We start from the raw sequence: 12,030 nt of genomic DNA, 5'->3' as shown, positions 1-12,030 counted from the left end.
GACAAATAGATAATGATGTACGATTAATATTTTTTTATTTGTTTACTGTAAACGTTCTATAATTCAATACATAATATAATACACACGAGTACACGACAACGCTGCATAATATTATTGTACCTACATGTTTATATATATATATATATATATATATAGGTCCGTTTTGTGCGCTTGCCTCTGTTAGCAAGCTTCGTGACCGATATTTGAGCGTTTTTCTATTCAACGCTTGACAATCAGAAACAAATCAGAAGGAAGTTAAAAATGCACATATTGAGTGCGGTAATAATAATAATTAGTTTATATAAGAAATGTTTCAAATCATTGCTTATCGTATATTTTAATCCGAAATTTTGTCTGAGAAGTATAATACAACTATTTCCTCCGGGTACGATCACTAATTATGTACCTATATATTCTATATTATACGCGAAAATTATACTCTTATCAAATTTCGATTCGCTTGACTGATTGACTAAACATTGAAAAAAATAACCATATTCGTTAATGGTTCAATAAATATATTTTATTGACTTTATACAAGTTTCGACGTTTCGTGCAACGTAAAACCGTACATAAATTCGGTTTAATGTACAAATCGTTCTGTTAAATTTGTGTAGATTTTATCTTTTTTTTGACAGTAGGCACGAAGAATCGAAACGACTGTATACCTACGTTTAAAATGTATAGATATAAAACAAGAGTATTGATACCCATTACCTACAAACCTACATCAAAATCATAATTTGTACTTTAATTATTTTCTGTGTTGTGTAGGTAGGCAACGAATATGATAACTATATGCTGTATTAAATTATGTAATATTTATTTTTACCATGTAAAATGCAATTGTTTTGGATATTATTGTGATGAATGCAATTTAAAAAAATCGTCGATACGGCAAATACCTAGCGCAAATCGTCCATTTTTTTCCATAGCCCAAAAGTGCAAAATTAATTTGCATTTTTGAAACTTATATAGTTATTGGACAAAAGCGCAAAAATAAATTTTATTACGTATTACGACATTGTAATTGTTGCACTAAGAAGTTTAAATTTAAAGTTTCACGCTCATTTTATTTAATTCTTTATAGTATAGTGTATTTTTCTATTTAAAAAACAATCATGTTCCAGACGTTCCAGTTCAGTTAAAATTTAGTGTAATTGCGTCGTATTTTAAATTACTATTATGATTGATAATCATTTTAGATAATTGTATTATACTGCAATATATAATATATACAATATACATTATAATAAACAGTAAAAACTTACAGAAAATGGGATTTTTGATAGTTACAGCTAATAGCTAAATCATTTTATTGAAAATGATAGCAAATATCTACCACACCTTTGTGCTGAGTAACCTTCGAACACGCCAAGGACTTAATTGTCCAGAACACCACCGTCACTAGAAAAGTTGAAAAACCAATTTTATGATTCAGAGTCCACACCCATCTATTAATAATTTTATTAAAGTATTTAAAAAAAAATCGACACGAGTTGACTTAAAACTAAAATTAAATGGATAAAAAATGAAACAATTTGCTAATGGGGTGTTAATAAAGTAATTTATTTCGCTCTTTTATTCTTATACTAGTTGTACTATTGGGTCATATTTTGTGCTTATGGGCTACAGCTGGCAAGTCGTGTAGGTAAGTTAAGGTATTTGAAACGTAACTATCGAATGATCGTAAACAATTCCATAATATAAATTATATTTTTTTATGTAGGTATTGTTGGTACTTAAAGCATTTGTAAAATCAGTATTTACAAGTGTTTTGATTAATTATCTTTGTGCGATATTACAATTATAAATAGAAATAACAACAGTTATATGGTTGGACTAGTTCATACTAAAATAACATTTTTTATGAATTATTTATTGTGTGATTTAAATATCATTATTATTGTTAAAATAAACACAATTCCAATTAATTTTGACATTTCATATGCATTTATAAGATATTAGATATTACCTAATTCCTGTAAATAATTATTATACGTACATACATGCACTTATTATAAAATAATTATTTGAGGTAGAGTATAGTATTAAATTATTAATTTTTCATAAATTTACACTAAAATATTTAATAATAAATACTACGAGTATAATACCTATTTTAAATAACCATTCATTATGAAAACTGGGAACGTGCAAATTCATTAAAACAATTTTACTTTTATTTAAATGGGTACGGACATTATTACCATAACAGCATAACGCAATATGCACATAAAAAAAAAAAAATGAAAACCTATTTTTTATTAGACGTTTGTAAATATAGTAATTAAAATACGTCTATCTTATGTCCCGCTACAGCTATAAATTATTATTGTTGTTATTATTATTATTATTATTTTAAGAATAAAAATTGCTTCACCTTATTATAAGATTATCGTTTATCTATTACATTCTAATGCTGAAACAATTGACTCGGGAATTCACGTGGTATGTACTGTATAATATAATTGATGCGTGGGGGGGTGTGTAACACTGTACTATACGTAAAACAAATACAAAATAAAACTAAAGTCGTTTCTAAGAGTACGAACGGCGCGCGAGAGAGAAAAAGTGATTGAGCGAAAGAGATAGACGCGTAGAGAAAGAAAAATAAGAGAGGGATGGGAAGAAACTATATACTATATAGTGAAATCGGAAGTATATCAAGTCCAGCTCGTTGGTCTAAAGCATTTTAAAACGTCCAGTGCAACCGATTCAGCGTTCAGTGTGTTTTCGTATCCATTACGAGTTACTAAAGTCTGTGATCAGTTTCGTATTCAATACGTTTTATACATTTTTTTTCGCAAGTCATATTATAAAAAGGTAAGGATTTATTTTTTCAATGCAAGCTACCAATTCACATCAATATTTATTATTTTACTATTTTGATAATAAACATAACGATATACATTATTATTGTACTTATATAGTTTTAAAACGGGTTTTCATTATAAATAATTTTTCCATAACCGTTAACATTTTTTTATAAATATTGTAGCTTCTTAAAGTATATCATTTTTCATTTAATTTTACTTGAAAATCTGGCTAAATGCACGTTGTTTAGATTTGATGTATCTATAAAATAGTTATTTAGGATGAGTTAACTAATTTTAAATTATTTTTATTGCCCATTTGAATTTGAAAAGATGATAAGTATAATAGTTATTATTTTGATATTTATTTTTTGAAGTGAACCTTTAGGTTTTCATCAAAATATAAACACAATAATAGTCAGTTAACTGTAATAAAGTCTTCACGATACACATTAGAAGCGACATAAGTTTTGATATTTACAATTATAGCTAATTTATAAAATAGTATTTTTTGTATAATTTGTTGTATAGCAATTTTAGTTAATATGAAATTCATTTTACAAACCGTTTTAAAATTATATTATAATATCATTTACCAGATAAATTTAATCATATACTTACATAATATAATACTTTTCTCATATTTTAAATCAATCAATAATAACAAATTCAATTACCTACTGTTAATCACAATAATTGTTTGTTGCCTGTTGGTTTTTAAACATTTCAATAGTTGTTATGTATATTTTTGATTTAAGTTTGATGTTATAAGTTGTTCTTCAAAAATAATTAATGTGTAAGAATAGTAAGATGATTCCTTCTAATAATTATTTTATATGAATATTGATTAAAACATGTATGGTAGACATGTATTATTATTATAGATCCTAAATCTATCTTTGGCTACTATATGAAGTTACACCTTGAATTTAGATTTTCTTACACAAAATAGTTACATTTTCTTTTTTTTTTAATCATATCAAAATAATCGGTTTGTCTCATAAAACATTTAACAAAATAACGTCTTATTAACGTTTTAGTGTTGTACTCTGGGTCTGGTCTTAATTATAGGTACATCTAGGTGATGTTCTAATTTGAGCTGGAAGCAGTAAAAATGATAGATGTCATTCAGTTAAAATATATAGTATGTTATGGGGTAAATTTCACAGGACTCGTACATAAGAGGTTTTTCCCTGGCATATAGTAGAATTCATTAGCAAACCTGATCTGGTCTATATGCTTAGTTTAACTATATATTTATCACACCGAATAGCAATCGTTTATCGCACATCCAACTGGCACAACTATAGGCTATAATGCTATTATATTGTTTATATTATGTATAAATTATATATAAAATATAAAGGTCGTATAGTACGTTCGCTGTTTAGCTGTTGACTATCACTATTTGGGTGGGTACCATTTAAGTTCCTTATAAGATGTTTTGTTGAGCTTTCTTCTATATTAGGATTTTTGTGTCACCCCATATAACAATAAAGCTAGATCAAAACAAATTTAAATTAAAGTCGTTACGATGATACTGCATTCAATGCATTCTTACTTATATCACAGATGTTGCATGGCTGTTGTGTTTTAGTCAAGCTAGTTTGCTAATCTATAATGGCCATCAATGGCCGTCGTTAACAAGTCCTGCGTGGTCATCCCACACTGAAATAATGTACTCGGAATTAATAGCTTGTAATTATGATATTTTGGATTTTTCTCGTAGTTCTTGTTATATATATATATATCATATACGTATGTACGTTCTTATACATAATATATCCACGAAGGGAGCACTTTCACTATATACACCGTATGAAATTATTCCGGATGTCATCGACACCTCGTTATTTTGTGTTTATGTGCCAACGAATACATTTTTTGTTGGTTCAATTAGATAATAATAATATACCTATACAATGGATATAATAATTATGCTCGATCCATCCATCATGTGTGGCAGTTTATATATGTCATTATATTATTTTCCTCCCGCGAGAAACATATCGATTTGTAACGGTAAATACGATAAAAGATCATTTATTCACGTTTGATAGTCATTATAAACTTATTTATCACCGGAGAGATGGCAAATTCCAGTGAACATTTCATGTTTATGACAGTTTCGGATTTACATAACATTTTTCTATTTACGTAAAATGAAACCGTTTACGCACATTTACAATAATTTGTACAAATTGTATTTTCAATTTTGTTTGATATTATATTTTTATAAAAACTATAATAAAATAGTAATATAAAAATAGAAACACGAAACAAATGAGATTTATACAATTGAAACATTTTTTATTAGCAGTAAATATATAAAGATCCCCGTAAAGTTAATAATATAAAATGTATAATATCAAGTATGTATAATATATTTTATTATTATATGAACTACATATGTTATAAAAACGATACTGTGTAGACGTGTAGTTCGGTTTAGGTAGAATTATTTTTAAAAAGTTAAGTTGCTGCAATGGATTCATTGATTACAGTTATCAAATCTTTAAGTTTATTAGAAATTTAACTTACTAGTCGAGTTAAAAAAAAAAAATGTCGTTACTAGTTAATGGGCACCTTATTATTTGTATATTATATTTTATAACAGTGTATGAATCGTACAAATGATATCGTTCGATCCGTTTGACTTGTGTAAGTTGAAACATAACGAGGGTACTTACCCACGTGACCATCATCTCGTATGCATAATAATTATTGGCAGTAAAAACCGGCGAAGGCTGTAGCGTTCTGATATATAACTTATAGAGTTGGTATATATATATATACATGGAACGATTAAAAGAAAAAAATCGTCTCGGACCGACGACGATACGTCGGCGTGACAAACTCCGATAGTTAAAAACGCATACTCAAGAGTACATATAAATGTATAATAATGTAATATATTACAATAAACTTATCCGATCGGGACGTGCCTGTATTACTAACGCGACCGTGACGAATATTATTATAACGCGCGCGCCATTTACATCGCGGCCGTGCACATAGTACATAATATATAGGGCGCATATGCGATGGACGTGTTTGAAAAAGGTTTGTTTTTGTCGTGCGTTTATTAAGTGACGTGTCTCGTCCAAATGTGTTGTATCCATATGAACAGTATAAAAAAAAAAATAACGTTCATTAGCTCCAATTTCGTGTAGTTAACTTTATGATATTAGAGTGAACTGACCTGTTACTAAACTCGAAGGTGATGTGTTTGCATGTTGGATTTTCGCAATATTTAAATTTTGAAGCGTGTCATGAGCATTTTTAAATATTAATGTTTTCCATACTCACAATTCGCTCAAAGTGAGTGATTAAAATATCATTAATGTTTTTTGCTTGTAGTTTGATAATATCGATCGATTCGATTCACGACAATATTTTGCGCTAGGAATAAAAGATACGACTACCTATGCGTGCTGTCTCCGTCTTTGTATTGTATAACCGTAACGTAACGTCCATACAAAATTAACGTTCAGTAGTTCTAGTTTTTAGTTTCGTTAGATTTGGAGCAATATATTTACTCATTATCGAACTTAGGGTGACAGGAAAATCTACGGATTTTCGATAGTGTTTTGCGATATCAATTTAATTTTGAAGCAAGCCATATGAGTGATGTAAACTATTACAGTATTACAATACATATTCATAAAGTGCTTATAAATTGTTTCATAATTAAAATTTCAAAAAAGCACTTATACGAAAAAACCGCAAAAAATTTCGTCACCTTTAATAACGGGCAAATTAACACTAATATTAAAACTAACGAAGCTGAACGAGAACTGTGCTGAACTCAAATTTTCCGTATAATGTAACGCATACTTTTAAGGACGGAGACAACACGCGTGTGAAGACCTCCACTTATACTCGCGACAAAATAAAACGATCGTCGTCGTGTTCTCTGCTTATAGTGGCATGTTATTATATTATGTATATATAGTTTTACTGCTACTACGGTAGTATTACACGCGTGTACGTACGTATAGTCGTGTAATGTATTAATGCAATACGCGTAGGTATATTATTTGAACGCGAACTTATCGTCGCTCGGTCGGCGGCGCCGTGGCGGTCAGCTGTCCTCGAACAAACAGACCGTAAATGACTAATATACTATTATACTCGTAAGTCGCACTGCATATACACTGCACATTATTTACATAATGTGTTTATAAATATTATTTATGTGTTGCGGGCAAAGCGATAATGATATAATAATAAAAAATAATTAAACGGTGTTATTGCATAATTTATTTTTGTTTAATCTCTGTCTAAAACGGAAGTCGTTCGCGTGTGTTTTTCGCAGGCCGTCTCTCCGTCACCGTCTCAACATCTTCAATATACGCCATCCTCGTCAGCCTACCGCACCGCCGTATAGTCATCATCATGCTGGCCATCGTACCGTGTCTGCCAGCGTTGTTGCTGTTGTCAGCCGCCGTAGCCGCGCGATCGGGTCACACCGTTCACGATCCGAACGAATATTACGTAAGTCGTTATTTTATTATCGTGATACACACTCACACGCACACAAGAGTTTAAGTATATTATTATTATTATATTTTTGTCTTGACGGGGCAACGGCGACGATAGTCGCGCCCTATTGTTTTTGTGTACCGCCGCTGACGCCGATTATAAGTACGATCATTGCGATTTTTTTAATTTCGAACGAACACGCTAAAAGTACCTACGGTTATTATGGTACTACGCGACATATTGCGCACAGAGACCCGCGACCGAGAACCGAGCACTTATCTCCTTGTATATACCACACTCCGGACGGACGCTTTTTATATCGTATTATGTTATGTGGTAAGCATGATATAGACCTTAAGAGTTGTAATCGTCGCGGTATCATTTTCTAACCATCACGATCTCACTACCGTGAAATTTCATGAGTCCGCGGGTCGAGCACAATTCTCAGACGTTACACGACAGACGACCAGCCGTGAACTCAGCTCAAGAGTTTACGAGGTCTGTGGTTTTAAGCGGTCAAAACTATTTTTCTCGTGTGTCGCATTCGCATCTGCACACGCGCATTTACGATGGTCGCAGCACAAAATCGGCGCGATCGGACCAGGCCAATCGTCTGGGGTCCGGGCTTCGTGTCTGTGTGTAGATTTTTTTCTGTTTCGTCACGTGCACGCGCCCCCGGACACAAATGACGTCCTTCGCCGGATTGCGAGTAATCGCGCGTTTCGCAACAGATAAAACAAAACAAATGCTGCAAGACCGAAATTATACCAAGCTAATTAGTTTATAACACGAAACGTGTGCGGGGAGGTTGTAAAACGTCGAAACGTCTCGGCGGGTCGTATGCACATGTCGTATCGACATGACAATTAAAATAATTTTGTTGTAGTGCCCGCGCATTATTGTTGCACAACGGAAACGTATTTTAATCAAAAGCAGTAAACGTGCGCGAGCAGAGGCTTACCACAAATCTCGTTAAGGTCTGTCTATCTGTCTATAAATACCTACGATATCACGAGTCCATCGATAACGGACGTGTTTCCTACCGCTCGTCGTCAATAACAGTATATTCTCATTTCTCAATTTAGTGATTTTTCGTAGGCGTTTGTGTCGTAGAAGTCTCCGGTCGCGACGAGACTCGTCGTTAACTAATAATAACAACAACAATATCGTCTGACAACCGTCAACACGATGGCGTTTTGTGTTCACAGAGCGAGCCCAACTATCACTTCAACTACGGCGTCAAGGATTTGCACACGGGCGACCTGAAGAGCCAATGGGAGCACCGGGAGGGCGACGTGGTCAAAGGGTCGTACAGCCTGATGGAGCCGGACGGTTCCATACGGACGGTGGACTACACGGCCGACAGCCATAACGGGTTCAACGCGGTCGTGTCCAAGAGCGGCCACAGCGTACACCCGGCCAAACACCACCAGCGCCAACACGGCGACAAACAGCAACAACCGTCGGTGCTGCTGCACACTTACAAGCAACAGCCGTTGGCGCAGCAGCCGACCGTCGCGGCGTACCAGGCGCCCGCGCAGCAGCAGCACAAGCCGGCGTTCGTGGCGTACAAGCAGGCGCCGCCGTCCAAGTACCCGCCGCCGCTCCTGTACCGCGGCTTCTACGGCAAGTCCTCGCCCACGGCCACCGCGGCCGCCGTCAACTACATGGCGTACCCGAACCGTCTGGTCCAGGATTCCGCCGCGGCCACGGCCACGCCCAAGTACTACACCGCCGCCGCCGCCGCCGCACCACAGTATTACGCCGCGTCGCCGGCCGACTACGACGTCCAAGCCAAAGCCGAAGCCGAGGCCGCGCCCGAGTACTATTACTACACGTCGGCCGCGACGCCCGACGCCGAATCGCTGGCACCGTCCGCGTCGCCGTCGCCGACGCCAGACTCGGCCAAGTCCGGTCCCGTCCTGTTCCCGGCCGACAACGCAACGGCCGCGGCCGACGCCACGTCCGACCGACCTTCGCCGTCGCCCACGCCGATCACTCTGCTCAAATACGAACCCGCGGACAACAACAACGGCGGCCAACCACTGTACGCCGACTACAACTATTACGCATAATTCGCGTCAGCTGTTAAAATGTAATATTATTGTCGCCTCACCCGTCTTCCTGCCAAAAGAGATTTTTTAGTTTAGACTCTGCTCGTGTTATAATTGATATGTTTATTAAAGTGCGCGTACTCCCTTTTTTACCGCCATTTTCCGAACCCAGTCGTAAGGATGACATTTCCGCCCCCCCCTCCCCATACGGGACAAGTCATTTCCCAACTCGTCTTACTTGTAGTGTACATAGTGTTATACGAAATCGCGTTATTCATTTCAACAGACGAAATTATACGCGTGTCACGACGATGTATTATTGTTGTTGTTATTATTATTACACTGTACATACCGTGAAAGTCCAGTTTTTACGGAAAAAAAACCGCATGTTTGTATATGTGTATATATAATGTAGTAAAATAACACGTACTCGCTGCAGTGGGTACTCTAATATTTGCTTTCTATATAATATCCGAGTTGTGCGTATTCCCGTCGCTGCTTCACATTAATTCTACGTTTCGATCCATACACACGAGCTATTCGACCTTTTACTGTACGATCTATATCGTATTATATAATAGTTTTTCGAATCAAAAATACCGTCTGCAAACGAACCCATAGTATATATTATAATAACGCGTTCGTCGGACAGAATCCTATACGCATACATTATATTATATTATTATTATTATTATTATTATTATTCACCTTAGTGCAACCAAATATTTTTAATTATTTTTATGTGTATTTTAGATTTAGGACATTACTATAGTCTTTGTAACGAAGTGCAATATTTGATTTGATCTTTTTCGTGTTTATTTAATGTTAATATTATTTTTTTTTTTTTTTTTTGTATTTAGAGTACATAATAATATATTATAGCGTATTTATAATGTAAAACGCACGTTTTATGTGTATAGTAATTAAATTTGTATTTTTTTTTTTTAAATAAATATCAATTGTTTTATATAAAAAAGAAAGATGTACAATTTATTTCACATTTATTTCCTCTTCGCTCATAAATCGTGTACGTATATGAGACTGAACATTATGATATTATATTATTGACGAATCGTTGTTTATACGGTGACACGACGTATACTATCCATACAATGAGCAATAGAATATTTTTTATAACACGTGATTTCATAACGTCTATCGTCGACGACTTCCTCTTTTTGACGATTTCATTAGGCCTCGGGACACGGCGTGTGCAGGTGCCGCCGAATACACACCGTTGTACGTCCGATCGCCGGTCAATTAAAATTAAACACCTATAGTTAGAACAGGTATAATAGGTATACGCTCGTCATAAATCATTGCGAGTTCACGTGGTGTAAAGTGTAAACACAAACGCATTTAATAATATAACAACACGTATAAATAGTATACACATATACGATATACCGGACACGGTTATAATATATTGTACACACTTGTCAATTATAATTACTATACGTTCGACGTATTGAAACGGTCGCAATTATAATGATAATATAATGTAACACACTGTGCACGCGCGTGTACATAATAAATAATATGTATGATATATAATATAGCCACGCGAGTAACACATAACTCGTACGTAACATTATCATTACAATTTACAGTGAGTACATGAGTACATATAGCGTTTAAGTGTTTCGTTTTTGAGGAACGTTTCGTCGCCGCTGGCGTTAAATTTTAACATAATATAGGGAGATGATACACGGCTATAAGCATGCTCACCGTCATTTTTTTTTTTCATTTAATTATTGATATATTCAAATTTTGATTTTTGGAATACTCTAGTATACACAAAGACCAAATTTTTCATAAAATTTTGTATACATTTAGTTCAGTGGCCAAAGGTCCAAAGGTACCTACAAATTTACGTTTTCAAAGGAGAACCCCCTTTTTTACTGTGAACTATTGAGTGAATAATATTTTTAAATGTTTTAATGTACCTAATTAAAAATTTAAACGAGTGGTTCTTAAAAGGTTAATATTAAGAATTATTAATCTTTGAAATATTTGTTTGAATTTTAAATTTGAAAACCAAGGTTTTCAAGAAAAATTACTCGTCAACCATTTTACTATATAAAAGGAGGATTTGAAACTTGTAACATTAAAAAAAGAAGTTTTCATCTCCACAGCTTACTTCACAAGCCTAAGTAGCGAGTATTGAACAAAAAATCTCAAGAATTTGAATATGTGATATTAATAAGTATGTTTAAAAATCCCAAAAGTCAGACTTGAAATAACTGTGTTATAGGAGAAGCAAAAGAGGGCTGAGTGCTTGGCGATTCACTCATTTTATATTGTGTTGTGGGAAATGCGCGCGCGTACGCACGTATTCCGTTATTGATGAAGACGAATCTGCGCGCGTGTGTTTCCGACCGGATATGTCTTTCCGGTACGCCGCGACCGTTCGAGAGGAACTCGGATTCACGCCACTTGATAATATAATATATTATACGTACATATCTGATACAGAGATGTTTAACTAAACTACGCGACGGTACACCTATGTATCCATATATGAATACCTTCGAATACATCCGTGTGAATTTCCCGGTATCCGATGTCCAGGTTTTGCGATGCCTGTATTATATACCGGACGTGGGAATCACTCGTGGTACACACGAGACTATATAATAAATACGAAATCATCATCATCCACGTAATACGTATAT

The 12,030-nt window shown here is 34.5% G+C and overlaps 1 protein-coding gene across 1 annotated transcript; it reads left to right on the top strand.

The window, feature by feature from the left end:
* The first annotated feature begins 2,687 nt into the window (after positions 1–2,687).
* On the top strand, positions 2,688–10,163 carry LOC113559404 (cuticle protein-like). The gene is made up of 3 exons (XM_026965208.1): positions 2,688–2,826; positions 7,135–7,313; positions 8,510–10,163. The coding sequence occupies exons 2-3, from the start codon at positions 7,215–7,217 to the stop codon at positions 9,374–9,376; spliced, it is 966 nt and encodes a 321-aa protein (XP_026821009.1). The 5' UTR covers positions 2,688–2,826; positions 7,135–7,214; the 3' UTR covers positions 9,377–10,163.
* The last annotated feature ends 1,867 nt before the right edge of the window (positions 10,164–12,030 follow it).

Source organism: Rhopalosiphum maidis, chromosome 4 (genome assembly GCF_003676215.2).
Source record: "Rhopalosiphum maidis isolate BTI-1 chromosome 4, ASM367621v3, whole genome shotgun sequence".
In the NCBI taxonomy this organism is placed as follows: domain Eukaryota; kingdom Metazoa; phylum Arthropoda; class Insecta; order Hemiptera; family Aphididae; genus Rhopalosiphum; species Rhopalosiphum maidis.
Note: the sequence above shows the minus strand (reverse complement) of the source record. Positions and strands in the feature narration are given on the sequence as shown.